The following is a 20,319-nucleotide window of genomic DNA, read 5'->3' as shown; positions in this document are numbered from 1 at the left end:
TTCTACAAGAACATATGTATAAAAAGTCACACAAGGATGCGTTAGACCGGCACCATATAAAGAAACTTCGCTGTGGAGCGTGTATAGGTTTACTCGCTACAGGATTAGCGGGCGCTATGTCATGGGTTCGTATCCTGGCCGGGGAGGATTTACTGGGCGCAATTCCTTAACTGTAGCCTCTGTTTAACGCAACAGTAAAATGTGTACTTGGATGAAAAAACGATTCTTCGCGGCAGGGGATCGTATTCCAGGGACCATAGGTTTAAGGACTTGCCCGAAACGCTACGCGTACTAGTGGCTGTACAAGAATGTAACAACTCTTGTATATATCTCAAAAAAAAAAAAAAAAAAAAAAAAAAAGATTACACTTCGCGTGTCAACAATACAATAGTTTTACCACGAAGATACAAGACAATTTCGTTCTCCCAAATAGGCTATGTGGCTATCAGAGAAAACGTAAATTTCGTGGCAAACATCTTTTTTTTTTTTTTTTTTTTTTAAGATATATACAAGAGTTGTTACATTCTTGTACAGCCACTAGTACGCGTAGCGTTTCGGGCAAGTCCTTAAACCTATGGTCCCTGGAATACGATCCCCTGCCGCGAAGAATCGTTTTTTCATCCAAGTACACATTTTACTGTTGCGTTAAACAGAGGCTACAGTTAAGGAATTGCGCCCAGTAAATCCTCCCCGGCCAGGATACGAACCCATGACATAGCGCTCGTGGAACGCCAGGCGAGTGTCTTACCACTACACCACGGAGACTGCTAAATCTTCATACTATCCCAACTCGATCGGATAAGAATTGAATATTATAGAACTATTTGTTCGTCAGACATAAAAATGTGTCGCGCGCTCACATTCAAGAGAAAAATAGTTGTCCCGTTATTGTGTCCGAATAGGAGGAAAGTGTTTAACATATCCTAAGACAACGAGTGAGTGTATTAGTTGATCTAATTAATTTATTAAGAACTTAAGAACACCAATATTATGTACTCTCTGATCCCAATGTATCTTCTATAAATAAATTGTAGCGAGCACTCACTCCACCTTATCATTAGCTTAATGGCGTAACTAATTAGCACTAATTGCAGTAGCTATAATCTCTTCCCTAATTACAGGTAACAGTTCTTCCTGTCTCCTATCCTAGTGGAGGAGGCTGAGGCGTAGTCACCGAATATAAGCAAGCATAAAGTGAATAGCCGAGACGGGAGACATCTTCCGTCAAGCAGGGTGCAGTCGCACCTCCACAGATCTCCAGTATCAGCTCTTGATACTGGTAATGGCTCAAAACGGCCACCACTTACGGGCTATTCATGCCCGTGCCACCTTTTGGGTGGCTTAATCTTCATCAATCAATCAATCGAATAGCCGACAGTACAGTTTCCACAGTCAAGAATGTAGCACTCGGCGTATGCCGTTCTAATCGACCCCAAGACGCTACAGAACTAAACCTCTACAGAACGACCCAGACGCTACAGAACTAAACCGCTACAGAACGACCCAGAACTAAACCTCTTATCCACTATCTATGACAATCATCACTTCAATGATCAAAATTGCAGATATTTTACAGCACATGATGTAAACAATGTATTAACAGATAATCTCAATATCTCTGTAATCAACTTGAACGTTAGATCCCTAGGTAAACACTTCGATGATGTTAGTGCCTTGATTGAAACTATTGACAACAAATTCTCTTTTATTATACTTACTGAAACGTGGTTGAAAGAGGATAATACTCAACTCTTTAACATGCCTAACTACTCGGCAATTCACAACTGTCGTCAAATGCAGAGAGGTGGTGGTACTGCTCTTTACTACCACCAAGAACTAACATGCTTAAAAATAATTAGAACTAGAGACTGCTGTGGGGAGTATATCTTCGCCAGTTTCAGAGTCAAGGGTGCCGAGTCTGTCCTGTCTGTGGGTGCAGTCTATAGAATTCCTAACACTGATGTGTCTGAATTCAACTCAAACCTTAGAAATCTAATACTAGATAACAGATTGAACAAAAACCATCTAATTATCGCAGGGGACTTTAATATTGACCTCTGCGAGCCTGAACACCCTACTGCTGTTAGCTTCCTCAACTGTATGAATTCCTGCTTCCTCGTACCCTTAATCACTAGACCAACTAGAATCACTGATAGTACTGCTACGACTCTAGATCACATCTGGACCAACATAACCTCTCCGCTTACTTCAGGTATAATCACCGATAGCACTACAGACCATTACCCCACATTTCTCTTAACTAACATTAGCAAACCACCTCTAGAGACAAGGGAGTTAAGCTTTAGGCTGCACAATGAAACTGCTATAAACAATTTTATAACTGCTGCTGATAATGTCAACTGGGAGTCCGAGTTAGGTAACATAGGGGACATCAACCTAGCAGTGAAATCTTTTCTACAAACAACTCTTAGCCTTTATAACACCCACTGTCCTATGCTTACAAAACAAGTCACAAGCAAAAGACTTAACAATCCTTGGCTTACAAAGGGAATACTTAAATCCATTAACAAAAAACACGACCTTGAGAAGAAGTATAGGCTAGGAACAGTCTCCAAAGAATTCTCAAAGAATTACTCGTTATTGCTATCTAAAATAATTAGACGAGCCAAAACTAAATACTATGAAGATAAATTTACCCAAATAAAGAGCAACATTAAAAAAACTTGGAGCACAATTTCACAAATATTGGGATCAAAGAAGATTTTAAATAACAAACCAACACTCCTGTCCAATAACGTTGGTCAGCTTTCAGCCTCTGATTCTGCTATTGAGTTCAATAGGTTCTTCTCTTCCATTGGGTCATTCCTTGCAAATGATATTCCATCTTCCTGTACTGATGTTAATGACTATCTTACAGGTAACTATCCACAGTCTCTGTACCTAAAGCCTACTAGTTCCACTGATGTCAATGAAATAATCCTTTCCCTTAAAACCAAGTCTAGTGCCCTCGAGGAGATACCAACTTTAATTTACAAAAAAGCCTCCAGATCTCTAGCCCCTGCTATTGCATTGCTCTTCAACAAGTCACTTGAACTCCAAACCTTTCCTGACATTCTAAAAAAAGCAAGAGTAACCCCTGTCTACAAATGTGGTGATCTCACTGATGTTAACAACTACAGACCTATATCAATCCTGACTAACTTGTCAAAAATATTCGAAAAGCTAATCTACAAGCAGCTTTACTCTTTTCTAGCCAAACACAATATACTTAGCTCTTGTCAATATGGCTTCAGACCCAAAAAAAGCACTAACGATGCACTTATTAGTATGATTAACTTAATTCACGCAGCTCTTGATAAAAAGGAGTTTCCTGTTGGGTTATTTGTGGACCTGCGTAAGGCTTTTGACACTGTCAACCATCAAAACCTTCTTCTTAAATTACATCATTATGGAGTCAGAGGACACTCCCTGCAATACCTCAAATCTTACCTTACTGACAGGCTCCAGTATGTTTCTGTGAATAATACAATTTCTCCCACCCTACCCATCAACATTGGTGTTCCTCAGGGCAGCATACTTGGCCCTCTCCTCTTTCTCATCTACATTAATGACCTTCCAAATGCCTCCCAACACCTCAAACCAATTCTATTTGCTGACGACACAACCTTCATTTACTACAGTCCTGACCCCCTTGCTCTAAATGCCACAGTAAATACTGAGCTAGAGAAAGTCCATCTTTGGCTAACTGCCAACAAACTCACCCTTAACATTGATAAAACGTTTTATATTCTGTTTGGCAATAAATCCTCTAATCAGATAAATCTCAAAATAAACAATACTCAAATTTGTAACAAATTAGATGGCAAATTCCTTGGCGTTCTCATTGACCACAAGCTGAATTTCCAGGGTCACATTCTAAATATATCAAAAAAAGTTTCAAAAACTGTTGGCATTCTTTCTAAGATCAGATATTATGTACCCCGCCCTGCCCTGGTGACTCTCTATTACTCCCTCATCTATCCATACCTCAACTATGGTATTTGTGCTTGGGGTTCTACTACCCAAAATCATTTACGTCCTCTAATTACCCAACACAAAGCTGCTATTAGGACAATATCCAACTCTGGCCCCAGACATCACTCGGTACCCTTACTCAAATCTCTGAATATGTTAGATATTAAGTCACTGCACATTCTCTCTTGTGTATTATACATATATAAAACGCTGAACTGTAATGCCAATCCTGACCTCAAAAGCTTCATTGAAGGTTGTAACAGAACCCATGAGCACCACACCAGGAATAAATACAGTTTTGATATTCCTAGAGTACGACTTAATCAAACTAGAAATGCTCTACAAATCAAGGGACCCAGAATGTGGAATGACCTTCCCAACCATGTTAAAGACTGTACCTCTCTCAACCAGTTTAAGATAAAAACTAAACACTACCTAATAAATTCCCTGTAACCCACCTCACTCCTATATTGTCAACCCATGTCTGTTATTTTATTATTATTATTTTTTTTTTAATCAACACTGTTTGTCAACCTATTGTATTTGTGCTGCTTTTTCAGTCATGTTCCCCTTTTTTTTTATCTTTATTTGTATTTGTTTTCAACACTTTTTATTCTTTATGCTGAATTAGTATTAAGTTCTAGATATTAATGTTTTTCTTGCCCGAAACGCATTGCGTAATAGTGGCTTTAGGCATTGTATGTACTAGCTCTATCTCTATATCAATCCATTAATGTAACATCACTTGTATGTATGTACCTTACCTGAATAAACATATTTATTTATTTATATTTATTTATAAACAGCTTCGACACAGAGCTGACAGCAGACTAGGACCACATCCAGCTACAACACTCTCCCACATAGAGCTCCACGACTCCGGCCACACTCAGCTCTCTGCTCTGCTCCAAGCTCTGTCTCGACGTCTACGACACTGCTGTATCCCGGACTACTAAATAAATATGAAAATCACTAAACACTGTGTATCTAATCTACTGAACAACGTAACATAATCGTACGTTACAAAATAAATTAATAAACAAACAAACAAATAAAGAACGTTTCGTACCACTTGGTCTGGATTGTAGAGCGACGGTCTTACTTCATGCAAGTCCGCGTTCAATCCCCGACCGTCCAAGTGGTTGCGGGCACCATTCCTTCCCCACATGCTGGGGAGACGGAACACCACGAGCGTAGCTCTCATCCTGTGACTACACTTAGGTAATTACTTAGGTAATTATTACAAATCCTTATCCTGACCCCTTCCAAGTGCTATATAGCCGTAATGGCTGGGTGCTTTCTCCTGATAATTTCTTCCTTCCTTTCTTCGTTTGATTAATTCCATCCTCATAGTTTCCGACCTTGTGCTTCAAAAAGTGTATCATGTACTACCCACTTCCACAATAATAGTACTTAAGACATATATCCTTACCAGTCCTTACCTCTGTTAATTAATTTAACTTTTGTTGTAGTTTTTGAACTACAGATAAAAAACCCTATCTTATGTAATCTCACCAACCCATTGTACTTTCCTGTAAATAAATGATTATTTTTATTATTATTATTATTATTATTATTATTATTATTATTATTATTATTATTATTATTATTATTATTATTGTTTTTATTATTATTATTATTATTATTATTATTATTATTGTTTTTATTATTATTATTATTATTATTATTGTTTTTATTATTATTAATGTTATTATTAACGCTTGTTGGCGTGCACAGTTGTGAACTCCAGCTAGCGCACAAGTACATAAGCGCCCAAAACAACACAAACTACGTACAGACAAGCATCTGACTTCATTTATTTATTTATTTATTTATGCATATACAAGAATGTACATAAGGAATGTGAGGATACAAATATGGTAATTACAGTCTTGTAAAGCCACTAGCACGCGCAGCGTTTCGGGCAGGTCCTTAATCTAAGAAAATTTTAAGGAGGTAAATACTTGCAAAAATTATAGACAAAAAAATGATAACAGATTACATGAAATGAAAAAAAGATGAGAGAAAATTGTAGGTACAGTATATTAAAGCACATAGGTAGCTGAGATTGATTGCAATGACAGCTTGAATGGTAGTTGACAAAAAATTGGTAGGCACAATACAGCAGAAACAATATAAGATTGGTTGCAATGACAGCTTGAATGGTAGTTGACAAAAATTGGTAGTCACAATACAGCATATGGCTAGCACATAGAAGAAGACAGCAATGAACACAATGATAAGGTTGTTTGATATTACATAAAAATTAGGAGATTGGGTAACACTAGGTACAGAGCAAATTTAAAGCTCAGTGTAGGAAACTAAATAGATGAAGTTAGGTACTTTTTGGTTTTGCTTTTAAATAAGGCAAAAGTTTTACAGTTTTTCAATTCACTAGGGAGTGAGTTCCATAGACTAGGTCCCTTAATTTGCATAGAGTGTTTACACAGATTAAGTTTGACCCTGGGGATATCAAAGAGATATTTATTTCTGGTGTGGTGATAATGGGTCCTATTACATCTGTCCAGGGAGAGTTTCAGAGCATGGTTTGCATTTGAGAACAGGGTTTTGTAAATGTAGTTGACACAAGAGAATGTGTGGAGGGAGTTAATATTTAGCAAGTTTAGGGATTTAAACAATGGAGCTGAGTGTTGTCTGACAGCAGAGTTAGTTATTATTCTGATAGCAGATTTTTGCTGTGTGATGATGGGCTTAAGGTGGTTTGCAGTGGTAGACCCCCATGCACAGATACCATAATTAAGATAGGGGTAGATTAGTGCATAATATAGTGAGAGGAGAGCAGAGTTAGGAACATAATATCTGATTTTGGAGAGTATACCAACTGTCTTAGAGACTTTCTTAGTTATGTGTTGAATGTGGGTGCTGAAGTTGAGTCTCTTGTCTAGGAATAGGCCAAGAAACTTGCCATCATTTTTATTACTGATGTTAATGTTGTCTATCTGTAGCTGAATTGCATTTGATGATTTGCTTCCAAATAAGATGTAGTAAGTCTTTTCGATGTTTAATGTTAGTTTGTTCGTTGACATCCATAAGTGGACTTTTTTTAATTCATTATTCACAACATTATTTAGTGTATGTGGGTTGAGGTTTGAGTAGATAAGGGTAGTATCGTCAGCAAACAATATAGGTTTGAGAATATTAGAGACATTAGGCAGATCGTTTATATATATAAGAAATAGAAGAGGTCCTAAGATGCTGCCCTGTGGCACTCCAACGGTAATTGGTAGAGTGGAAGAAGTTGTATCATTGATGGTTACATATTGGTGTGTCACTAAGATAGGATCGGATGTAGTCAAGGGCAAGGCCTCGGATTCCATAATGCTGGAGTTTAAGTAAGAGGTAGTTGTGATTAACAGTATCAAAGGCTTTTCTTAGGTCAATGAAGAGTCCAATCGGAAACTCATTTTTGTCAAGGGCTGAGTAGATAATGTGTAGATAATGAGTAGATAATGTCAAGGATGTCATTTTTATTAATTAACATTACATATTAGGCACTTACCTTTAATACTCATTATTACATACAAGTATAACTATCACATAATAAATGTAATAGGAGTTTACCCAAAAACTGGTCACAGTTTTATGTTTTGTAAATTACCTAAGTTAAGTTTTGTTTAGTTTGTGCGTTCGATGATGTTCGTGGGCCTTCGGACGTGTGTTTACGCTGGCGGGCGTGGATGTTACGAAGTCTGGATTATGTCCCTGATCACATCACATCCCTGAACTTCATTTAAAAACTATTTGCCTTAATTCAATAACTATATGCCTATATGAAGATTATTAACTGTTAATAGCATTATATTGTGGTTTTAATATTGAGCAATTATATATTTTCGTATATATACGAAACGTTCAAATTTTGTGTCCGAAATGGTAACAATAGAAGTGTGGGGTGGTGGTGTGTACGGAGTGACCCGCTGCCACAAGGGTGGCGGCGTCAGGCAGGTGAGGTGCTCCTCGGCCACGACTCTCGTCTCTTGACTACCGACATGTCGGATACGGAGGAAGATGTCATTGAGGGGTCTGATGAGGAGGGCGAGGCCATGACGGCGTCTGAGGTCTTGCATAAGCTGGAAGAGGTAGGCTGGTGGAGCTCAGTTATGGGGCCTGACGGCTGAGTGGACAGCGCTCTAGTTTCGTAATCCTAAGAGTCTGGGATCTTCGATCCCCGGCGGAGGCGGAAACAAATGAGCAAAGTTTATTTATTTATTTATTTATTTATATACAAGAAGGTACATTGGGGGTTAACAGAGAACATAGAAATTAAGTTGAATTTGCATTCTTGTAAAGCCACTAGCACTCAGCGTTTCGGGCAAGTCCTTAAACAGGTAATTTTTAGATAATTAACAATAAAATCGACAAAAGATGTTTACAGATCCTTTACAGCTTTACTTTACAGGTACAAATAATTTTAAGTAGAATAATTACAGTAAAATTGACAACAAATGTTTACAGGTATATTGTAAGAAATTGACACAAAAGCAGATTAGAATAATACACAATAATAACAATACAGTGGGGCCTCAATTTACGATGGTAATCCGTACCCAGAGACGGATTACTGGATCGTAAGTCGAAGCGATTTTTCCCATAAGAAATAAAGGGAATTGAATTAATCCGTTCACCACCCTCCAAAATATTAACTTACAAATACATTTTATACTGAATACAATTTTTTTCTCTAACTACAATACAGTACATATGTTTATCTTACCTCTATGGAGGACTCTTGATGGTGTATGGAAGATGGTGATGAGGGGCGAGGAGGAGAGGTGTTACTGTTTGGAAGGGGAGTCCCCTTCCATTATAACATAAGGCAGTGAGGTCTTCTCTGGGGTACATACACTAGCACGTTTTGCCTGCATACCACTAGGACTTGCTTCTGGCTCACTGCTTGATTTTCTCACTAGAATCGTTCCATTGAAGATTGTTTTTTCCCTTCTTTCCAACACTTGTCTGTAGTGAGGCATCACATTGTCATTAATAAGATCAATGCAACGGCCTACTACAGCTTTATCTGGGTGATTCTTTTCAGCAAAACTTTGCAGTCCTTCCCATACTGCACACATTTTCTTAATTAATGAGGAAAGGACATCCTCTAATGCCGCCACCTCCTCCTCCTCTGAAGATTTATTGTACTGCCTAGCTAGTTCAACAACATGAGTACTATTTTCATGTTTACTTATGACCTCTTGTTTTTTCCTCTATGGTCATTCTTAAATGTGTTTTCATATGTTGAACCTTACCACTGACTTTCTTGGGACCCATGGTGTGATATATAATAATCAGTTTTATGTTCAAAAAGCCAAAAATTGCCACAAAAACGGAATTTCTTATAGGCGTGATCGTCACTAAGCGGGCAGCTCTAGTAAACTGAGGCAGGTCGGCCCGCGTGACTGGGAACCACACGCTCGGTTGACCCAAACGTGTACCAACAAATATCGTTAGTCGACGACACTATCATAAGTCGAGTCGCATTTTTCGATCAAATTTACATCGTAACTCGAAATTATCATAAGTCGGGGCAATCGTAAGTCGAGGTGCCACTGTACACACTAATGAACAAGGATTGCTAGGTACATTAGGATAACATTTCAAGGAATAATGCAGTAGAATATGCACTCAATACAACAAACATGATATCAGATAATATCTAAGATTACAATGGTAAAGTAACATGGCTTAGGTACAAATATTGGAGGATTGGGTAGCACTAGGTACAGTGTGCAGATAAAGCAATAGGTAGAAAACTATGAAGATGAAATTAAGTACTTTTTGGTTTTAGTTTTGAATAAGGCAAAAGTTGGACAGCGTTTCACTTCATTAAGGAGTGACTTCCATCGACTAGGTCCCTTTATTTGCATAGTGTTTACACAGATTAAGTTTGACTCTGGGGATATCAGAGATATTTATGTCTGGTGTGGTGAGTATGTGTTCTATCATATCTTTCCAGGAAGAGTTTCAGAACAGGGTTTGCACTTAAGAAAAGGGTTTTATAAATGTAACTGACACAAGAGAATGTATGGAGTGAATTTATGTTTAGCATGTTTAGGGATTTAAACAGGGAAGCTGTGTGTTGTCTGAAAGCAGAGTTTGTTATTGTCCTGATAGCAGATCTTTGCTGGGTGATGATGAGCTTGAGGTAGTTTGCAGAGGTTGAAAGAGGGGCACAGATGGTATTTGTGCCCCAAGCACAGATACCATAAGTAAGATAGGGATAGATTAGTACATAATAGAGTGAGAGAAGAGCAGAGTAGGGTACATATCTGATCTTAGAGAGTATACCAACTGTTTTAGAAACCTTTTTAGTTATGTGTTGTGTGTGGGTACTAAAGTTGAGTCTCTTGTTTAAGTATAGGCCAAGGAACTTTCTATAATTTTTATTACTAATGTTTACATTGGGCCTTCTGCAAGTTCCATTTTTTATGTTCTTAATTGGCTTGTCAATAAAATGTATGTACTTTATGGGGAAAGTAAGTATTGATTGTGTAACATGTTATATTGCCTTTTAACTAGTAAGTGTGCATATTAAGTGACTTCATTAAACATACATAATGATCTGTGTGATTTTATATCTAATGTATTTTCCCTTGATTTGTATTAACAGTTGAAGTACTGTAGAATATGTATGAAATATCTCTGGCTTTAGTTGAATATTTAAAAATTCTGGTAACCACTAGTCTTTTTCTGTTGAAATTCTATTTGGAAGGTGATTACAGAATCTGAATTACTCAAGTTTTTTTTTCCCTCAGGCTTGGATCACAGAGCGAATGTCTCCTACCCTAGAGTGTCATCAGAGTGAACTGGTAGATTGTATGCTTGACCAGATCAACCAAATGACTGAAAACCTTAAACGATGCAAAAAACACGATTTTAGATTGGCTATTCATAAAATGGAGGTAAGATTAGTGTTAAGATTGAAAACCTGTAAATAAAAAAATACAGTTGAAAATTGCTGTCACTTTGTAAAGAAAGAATGGGTATCTGGTTGCTCTTCAGTGGTGCATTGGACATAAGCAATTGAAGAGTGTGTCCAGAGCTCAGGCAGACTAATTAGGACTGGACCTTTCCCGGCTCTAAGAATTCTTGCTATTTTTCACTGCCATTATTTTTTGTATACCCCAAATGATAGAACACTTCTGGGTATATTATACTTTGTATATGGACAGCAAAATAATATATGAAAATTAAATATACTGTACTATACATGAATATGCCCAGGATCAATCTTTGTAAACCTCTGTCAGCTAAATGGGATTACTCTATGAAATACAACAAAAATGGGCAAACTTTCCACACTGCTGCTGCACAAACCACTTGCAAGTAGTGCCATCTGATTCTTTCACTCCATCCTCCTGTTTTGTTTTGGTAGTACTTATAGTAACGATAAGGACCTTATTATATATACCAACGTATAACAAAATTAGAAAGTAGAAATCTGAACTATTGAGTTGGACAAACCGGAAAACTATTTTTTTTACTTGTGTTACTTTGACAAACTAAACTCCCCTAACATTCCTAGGACTAGTACTGTATAGTACATATGTATATACTAGTATATCTCTCTGGTAATCCAATGCTGCTGCTGCTTCTTGGTGGCTCCCTGAAGCCATCTCGCCAAGATGGCTTTCCTCTACTGAGTCACATCAGCCATATGAGTCCTGTATGTCCTGTAAATGTTTTAACTTTTTAACTACCGTAATTTTCCTTTCAGTTGGTTCTTATCACTAACTTTCTTAGGTGCCATGGTGACTTATGCTAAGACGGCCCATCCTCCTGGTTTGGTAGTACCTATAGTAACGTTAAGGACCATAGTACATGTACAGTATTGACGTACACCACAATTAGAAAGTAGAAATCGGTACTATTAAATTTGGACAAACCGGAAATGATTTTCTATTTATGTTGCAAAGAAAAACTAACCTAACCTTCATAGGCCTAATACACAATATCAAGGCCTATTTATAGTACATGTGTGTGCTATACTAGGCCTAGGAATATTTGTTTTTTAGCTTCATTTCTTTTCGGACTCTTATAAAGTGAATAGTACAAAATTCTACCCTCTAATTGTACGTCAATGTTTGTACTATGGTGCACATGGCTATAAAAAGTACCGTCTAAACAGGAGGATGGGTTGGCTAAGAATACAGTATACAAAATATTCCAGAAAACATGAGAAACTTTACAGAGAAGTTTAGTGAGGTGTGCACTGAATGACAGCTACTGGGAAACCAACTCATCCATTACGTGTGTTTACATTTGAGTGCCAAGCAAACAGTTGACTACCGAGCATGAACACAGCATTCGAGTGTTCAGTTGTTTGAGTTGGAAGCTGTTGCAGCACTGAGGTTCTTCTGTATATTGTTTTTTATTAAATTGGTCTATTAATAGTATAATACCGTATTGATTTATTCAGTATATGTATTTTTTTCAGATTGATAGAATAAGATACGTAATAAGTAGCTATCTTCGTGTGAGACTTGAAAAAATTGAAAGATTTGCTCATTATCTTTTGGAAAAAGAAGCAAATATCGCAGATGAGAGTATGGCAACACTGTCACCACATGAAGTTGCATATGCAAAAGAGTAGGTACATTTCCTTTATTTTGTTAGATAATATAACTGATAATGGCACACTTTGAACACTTAATATTTGTATTTAATGTTTATATCAGGTCACTATAATTGTTCCTCAAGATCAAGGTTTCCCGGTGACTACCTCACCAGCAAGCTATTGCTATGCAAACCTTTCAAGCCCACAATGCTTGAGGAAACTCATGTTTATCTCTTAGAACTTTCTCCTGTTAATTAATTGTGATTTTCTGGTTTATTCCAGCAATATTCTAATGTGCTGGGAGGAGGTTCTTGTAATGTGCTTATGGCATGCTACTTAATTGTTGAACACCTCAACCATATACCTCACACCAGTTAGTTATTCCTGTTTAATGATTTTGGATCTGCCAACCCTCACATATTTGCATGTGTATATTTACTGGGGCACAAGATACGGTAAGAAATGGAGAATAAATCCGTGGAAGAGTAGGTGTTATAGACACAATTCAAGAACACTGCATGAACATCAAAAGCCCATGCTTTTTAACCACAATCTTCAAAATACATCTTGGACCACTACTACCTTGGACCATATATGGACTAAAATGACAGCTCCCCTTGCATCTGGCATAATCACTTATAACAACTGACCACTATCCTACCTTCCTCATAGCAAACGTAGACATAAAACCATTGGATACTAAGAAACTTACCTTTAGGCTACACAGCAAAGCGTAAATAGGGAATCTCACAAATGCATTTCACAATATAAACTGGGAATCTGAATTCAATAATACACAGGATATAAATTCATTGACCAACATTTTCCTTTCCAAAACTTTCAAGCCTCTACAACACATTGTTCTCTTCTCATCAAGCTAGTAACTTCCAAAACATTAAACAACTCCTGGCTCACAAGTGGCATACTTCTTGACAAGAAACAATAGTAGTTAAGAGATACTCATCAATACTCAGCAATATAATAATAAGAGCAAAACTTTCCTTTTATGCAAGTAAATTCAAAGAAGCAAAAGTAAACATAGAAAGTCGTCTTTAACATCCTAGGATCAAAACAACAATCACATAACAAGCAGATAAAACTCTCCAAGGATTGTTACACACTTGCAACAGACTTAGAAATGGCAACCGAATTTAGTAGCTTCTTTTCATCAGTTGGTGCTAACCTTGCCAGAAAAATGCCACAGACCCAGACACATGTTACTACATATCTTACCAGTAGTTATCCTAACTCTTCTCATTTTACCGGTCAGCCTGACAGATGTCATGTCCATCATTCTCACTAAAAACCATAGCTGGGAACACTAGTGAAACACCATTTATGGTATACAAGATTGCCACTTCTGTCCTTGCACCACCCATTGCTTTGCTATTCAACAAATCTCTAGTGTTATAAATTCCCTGATATCCTTAAAAAAGCATGAGTAATACCAGTTCATAAAGGAGACAATACGGTTGACATAAACAATTGCAGACTGATATCTAATCTACCTATACTAGTCTTACCTCCGAGTTGAATGCTCTAAGGCCCTTAACCTACTTAACGTTTTGGTCCATACTTCTTGGGGAGCAGATAGGCGCACGCTCCTTTCTTTACATTCCTCTCTCGTACTGACTAAACTCAATTATGGTTGCCCTGCTTACTCGTCTGCTTCTCCTTCTACTCTTTGCCGTCTTGATGCTCTGCACCATACTGGGTTGCGCCTCAGCTCTGGTGCATTTCATTCAACTTCTACGCTCAGCTTGTACAGTATATTGAAACTGGCTTCCTGTCTCTCCAGGACCACCGTGATCGCTACTGTCTTCGCTATCTTGCGCGATCCTTACAACACCCTCACTCTCGCCTATGTTGTGCTTTGACTTTTATCCCTCCTGTAGTCCCTGTTCCCCTTCACCACCTCCCTCTTTCGGTCCAGTTATCTCTCATACAAAATTCTCTTTCGGTTAGTGTTACCAATACTTTTCCTTGTGTTGTTTCGTCCTTGCCCCCGTGGAGAGTCCCCCTTCCTAAATTTTGTAAAACCCTGACCCACGTGATTAAAGCTTTTACCCCTCCTACAGTTCTGAAACGCCTTTTCCTTGAACACTTTTCTTCACACTCCCGCTCCATCTCCGTCTTCACTGATGGGTCTAAGTCTGCAGACGGTGTAGGCTACTCTGTTGTTTTTTCCTGACTACACCTATATGTGTTGCCTGCCTCCTTGTATCATAGTTATGTTGAATGCAAATTTTGATACAATGTACCTATTAATAATTTTCAATTTATGCTACAATTTATCTATTAACAAACAACTCTTGAAATGTTAAGACATGCATTTAAATGCTATGCAGTATGCAATATTACTCTTGAACCATTCTCAAGAAAGCTATATAACATATAGTTTCAGTAATCTGCAGAACTGTTCTGTATGTATTATTGTTCATCTCAAGAGGAACCATTTTTTGCCCTCAGCTATGCATCAAATCTGGAGTCTCACTTCCAATCACTTGTGCTGCAACATGTACCGGAGAACCTTCGTACCTTTGACCCTGCCAAGATGAGTATTAAGCCTAACATGGATAGTTACATATTCCTCCGAGTTAAGAAAGAGACTCCAGGAGTCTTGATTGAGGACGACACTGGGGAAGGACGGTACGTTTACAATAAACGTGTACATTTACCTCTATGACTGCATACTTAACTAGCCCTTGGCAGAAACAATTAATTTTCTGTACGGTCTTGGTAAAATTAAATTGTATCAAATTTAGTTAATAAATTTTCTGTGCAATTGTGAAATTCAAAGCATATAAAAATATACTATTTTGATCATTATAACTCTTCTCCGTGTTTATTCAGTATATTCTTATATGTAATACAGTATACAGTACAGTATTGCTTCACTAGATGAAATAATATTAATGCCAAATATTTATTGTGAATTAGGATAACCTGCATTTTCTTGCATAATTATACTGTACAACATAATACATTTTAGAATGGACTTGGTACACACAGTACCAAGTTACATTCTGATCCACTACTTCACACTCTAGGTTCTCTTCTGAATTTCCTTTTCAAGGATAGAAAAGGATGTTATAAAAATTATTAAATCTAGCATTGCAGCTATTGTAATTATTGGTATATTTTATTTTATATAAGAACCTTGAAACAACTGTGTTTGACTAAAGATGATAGTTCTGGGGACAGTGAGGATCTGATTAAAGCAAAAAGCAAGAGACAGACTCTTACCTTTTGTTACTAAAATCCCAGCACTATATAACCTCCCTAAAATCCACAAAAGATTTGGATATGATATGAACTCTTGGCAGGGTAGACCAGTTTTAAGTGGATGTAGTGCCCCAACCAGGCCATTGGATTGGATATGCACAGCCCTCTTTAAACTCCTACTGAAACGTCTGAAAGACACTATGGACGTCATAAGGAGATGCCAGTCACCAAGAGATCCTATACCACAAGGGGCATGCCTTTTCTCTCTGAACTTCTCTTTTCTCTCATTCTATCAGAGTACCACAGAGAGCAGCAGCTAAAAGGGTGGCAGAATTTTTATCAACAAAATTAGAATTAAACAGGGCCTGAGACAAGCAGGAGTCTTAATGCTACAAGCAAAGGAACTGTTAGAGGAAGCTATCTTACATTCAAAATTCAAAATGTTTATTCAGGTAAAATTACATACATAGAAGATGAGTTACAAACATTATGTTGGATTTATAGATAGAGCTAGTACATACTAGTGCCTAAAGCCACTAATACGTATAGCGTTTTGGGCAAGGTGAGGGGAGAAAAAAAAAAGAACCCTTAGACTAAAGTTTAATACTAATTGAGATTAAAATATAAATTGTGTTGAAAATTGAAAAAAATGAGCGACATGTAATGAGGGACACTGTTAATTTTCAATGGTAAAACCTATAGACAAATAAAGGGTACGGTAATAGGGGCATCAAGCAGTGTGGCAATAGCCGAAATATTTGTCCACAGTCTTTGAATCGGCCAGAATAAAGCTAGACCAGAGTTTATTAATATACCTACGATACATAGATGATATCTTTGGTATGGTAGGAGGCAGACAAGAACTGGATCAATTCTTTAATTGGGAAAATACAAGTGCAAAACCTAAAATTCACACGAGAAACCAATGATACAAGCATACCCTTTCTAGATACAAGGGTGTATATAGAAGCCAGTAAAAGAACTTCATTCATACCTGCTTTATTCGTCTAGTTGCCCATTATCTCTCAAGAAATCACTGCCTTACTTCTTAGCCATTAGGCTTAAAAGAATAATAAGTAACGGAGATAAACTACAAAAGGCAGAAGGATCTTTATGGAATCATTTCAGAAATAAGAGGTTACCTGGAGAATATACAAGATGCCAAAATAAAAATAGATGGCAAAAACAGACAAGAATTATTAAATCCAGCGAGATCCCGAGATGCTAATCCTCTATTTTCCTCTTTCTATTTTATTTATTACTCCTCCATTTTCCGGGAATAGTGAGACCTTTATGCAAAGAACTGTCCAATTTATGGGATTGGCTAAGACCGCCTGGGGAGAACATCCGGCATGGCAAAACTTCCCACCTTTACCTCCTATGTTGGCACGGGTCAAAGAGAAATCTCCAAGAGATATACTGGTTAAAGCTAGTTTTCCGTAACAATAGCACACCTTCCATCAACACGCAACCTGTTGAGAAGGTGTCCACTGGGTGTTTTTGATGTCCCTGTGTATGACTTATCTTTTCACATATTGTATTAAGGCCTTTTGAAAAATTTATCCATGTCTATGTGCATACATTAGGATTTTACTAATTGAATTGAATTTATGTAAGTGTTTTTATACTCGGAACTTTAGGTATGTTGTACCTCCTAGCGAAACCTTTGTTAGGCAATGTACACCTCCAGGGTTGAGGAGGTCCTACAATTAAAAGTAGTGAGCAGTTTCTTAAGTATTTCACTATCCATGTAATTAAAAGCAAGTCTGAAGTTGAAAAGCATAATACAAGAGACACATACGCTCCTCTCACAATGTTCTTGTGTTCCTCTGGTGACAGTTTACTATCCAAAACCACCCTTGGGTCTTGTTCTTTATTAGAGTTCTTTAATTCCTTTCCACAGAATTTAAGTTGTGTGGTCTTATTTTCTGATTCCACATTCCATATCATGGCATTTATTCGCATTGAATTCCATTTGTCAAATGTCGTTCCAAGCACTTATTTTATCTAGATCAAATTGAAGACATAATAATCGTCTGCATCTCCTATCTTCTCAGTATTTTAGCATCATCCACAAACATGTTCATATAATTCTGTATTCTTTCTACTAGATCGTTTATGTAGATGGTGAACATTACTGGTGCAAGAACTGAACCCTGTCGTACTCTGCTAGTAACTCTCCTCCAATCAGATACATTGCCTCTGATTACCGCCCTCATCTGTCTGTCCGTTAGAAAATTGTTCATCCATGTCAGAAGTCTCCCTGTCACCCCTCCAGCATGTTCCAGTTTTCAAAGCAACCTATTGTGTGGGACTCTTGGCCCAGATAGACCGTCAGCCCAACCATCTCTTTCCTGTAGAATCTCTGCGGCTTTATCATAAAAACTAATAATATTTCTTATACGGGATCTTCCTGTTCGAAAATCAAGCTGTCTGTCCGCTATGTCATTACTCTCCCAGTGTTCTCATTTGGTTTTAACTATTTTTCTAGTGTTTTGACTACCATGTTTGTTAGTGGTAATGATTAATGGTGTGCGAGAGTGATTGAGTGCATGTGATGAAAAGACAGCAACTTATGTTAAATGTTCCTTCTTTGCAGAGATGAAGAGGTAGACTTGGAAGAAGGCAGTCAGCATTTGATGCGGTACAAACCCATCAGTCACTTGCTTCACTCGAGCGCTGTAACCCTCATCTAAACTCCCAATGGTTGAAACATTTCTTTGAACCATGTATTTCAGAAAATTATTTGTACTGCTGTTTTACTGAAATTTAATACAATATAGAATACATTTCTTTTTTATTGTTGTACATCTTTATATTAGTGTTTAAAAAAATTGAATTTTGAGATTTTGTGTACATGATAATACTGTACAGTTCTCCCTCGTTATAGTTTCAGTAATAGAAGTAGCCTTTACCCAAATTTATTTAATAATTGTCAAATTTTTATCACCCAGTTATTTTATGACTTTCCCTCAGAGGGAGGTGGTGAAGGGGGGCTCTTGTGTGCCACCCTTGGGCAGATGATTCCTGGTCTCCTCTCCTCTTCTGCTTGCTGTGATGGTGCATAAGCAAAATACACCCCATGCCTTAGCACTGCATGGAACCTGTGCATTACCTTATGTACCTTCATATGGGAGTTGAGCCTACCCAGTGGTTGCAACCCCTGGGAAGGAGGGGGGCATCACCTTTCTTTGGTGAGGGGACAGGATTAAATGTGAGGTTTAGTATGGCCCACCTGAACCAATCGGCTCATCTGGTTAGCCTCGCCTAGTTAGACATCGGGTCAAGTAGGCATTGTAAGGTTGGTACACCTATTGGTCCCTGGGATGTTACTCAGCACTGCAATGGTGACCTACATATAGTGTACTGGTTACTCGCTGAAGTTGTCTGCCCTTATGCTTCCTATGTGGTCTATGTGCGTGTGCTGAACAGTGAAGTCTTTATCTGTTACTTTTGATCTTATTTCTCCTCAGACTCGTGGGGAGGGTGAGCAGGCTTCCCCTTCCCCCTCCAAGTCATCAGCCCATGATGGAAGGATGGGCTCCGTAGCTCCGGCTACATTGGGTCCAGATCAGGCTTCGTCTCTGACTAACCCTACTGACATTCTCTACTTTCCCTCCTATTTCCATTGCTGAGTTGAGCTCCAAACCACCCCTGGTGTGACTCCATCTTCCATTGTGACAACTTACTTTTAATCCCACCCAGACTGTAGTTGTGGCCCTCCTTAGGAGGTGGCCACTCATCTAGTTACTTTGTCCTGAGACCCCAGTTCGGGTGTCCAAAAATACCGTTGAATGTTGGGATTGGCCCTTGATTTCTTGCACCATGTTTTGAAACCTCAAAGACTGCCAGGTCTACCTGGCAGGGGGAAGATCATGTCTCAACCATTAAAATTGACACCCAGACCTTCCCCCAGACTTGAACGAAGGTCCGTAAGATTGCAGGCAAGTTTGTTCCAGACATATCGCTTGTCTTTCATTGCCATGTTTGTCGTCGTGGATCTAGTGTTGGTCACAAACTGGGCTCCCACTTTCAGCTGTTAGTGCTAATGCTCGTCTTTATCCTACCTTCCTTACATGTAACCCCCTTTTCGAATCTAATACCTTGGTCTTTCACACTTTCCTTTAGCTCCAATATAACAATCCCTTCTACCAGAACTACTTTTTTGCCCCGTTCCTCTGTGGTTTTAAAGCGGTAAGCTCAAGGCTGCATTTATTGAGTCGTCTGTCTTTGGCTAGATGAGTCAGCCTTCCATCCAGCCTTTCCCATCTCACTCAGGGGTGCCTTTCAGTATTCACTAAATATTTATAATCGCATTTGGGAGACTTGTCAGTCCCCGAAGACTGGCTTCAGGCTGTTTTATTCCTATGCGGAAACCAGGTACTCAAGGAACCTTCCCCTAAAGATTTTTGTCCCCTTGCTCTGAGTTCATATGGTCAATGTCCATCTTGTGTAGGTTTTTTTTTTTTGAGATATATACAAGAGTTCTTACATTTGTGTACAGCCACTAGTACGCGTAGCGTTTTGGGCAAGTTCCTAATCCT

General features: G+C 38.2%; 1 protein-coding gene across 1 annotated transcript; it reads left to right on the top strand.

Moving 5' to 3' along the window:
• The first annotated feature begins 7,868 nt into the window (after window positions 1-7,868).
• LOC123774076 (DNA replication complex GINS protein Sld5) lies at window positions 7,869-18,564 on the top strand. Its single transcript, XM_045768218.2, has 5 exons — window positions 7,869-8,075; window positions 10,749-10,895; window positions 12,431-12,582; window positions 15,020-15,199; window positions 18,375-18,564. The coding sequence occupies exons 1-5, from the start codon at window positions 7,986-7,988 to the stop codon at window positions 18,469-18,471; spliced, it is 666 nt and encodes a 221-aa protein (XP_045624174.1). The 5' UTR covers window positions 7,869-7,985; the 3' UTR covers window positions 18,472-18,564.
• The last annotated feature ends 1,755 nt before the right edge of the window (window positions 18,565-20,319 follow it).

Source organism: Procambarus clarkii, chromosome 10 (assembly GCF_040958095.1).
Source record: "Procambarus clarkii isolate CNS0578487 chromosome 10, FALCON_Pclarkii_2.0, whole genome shotgun sequence".
Lineage (NCBI taxonomy): Eukaryota > Metazoa > Arthropoda > Malacostraca > Decapoda > Cambaridae > Procambarus > Procambarus clarkii.
The sequence above is the reverse complement of the archived record's forward strand: the minus strand, read 5'-3'. Positions and strand labels throughout refer to the sequence as shown.

What these genes read in the sequence shown, in the direction of transcription:
- LOC123774076 (XM_045768218.2), top strand. Translation starts at nt 7,986, where the DNA reads ATGTCGGATACGGAGGAAGATGTCATTGAGGGGTCTGATGAGGAGGGC. An exon ending in TCTTGCATAAGCTGGAAGAG is followed by an intron (nt 8,076 to 10,748) that starts GTAGGCTGGTGG and finishes TTTTTCCCTCAG; the next exon opens with GCTTGGATCACAGAGCGAAT. An exon ending in GAAGTTGCATATGCAAAAGA is followed by an intron (nt 12,583 to 15,019) that starts GTAGGTACATTT and finishes TTTTGCCCTCAG; the next exon opens with CTATGCATCAAATCTGGAGT.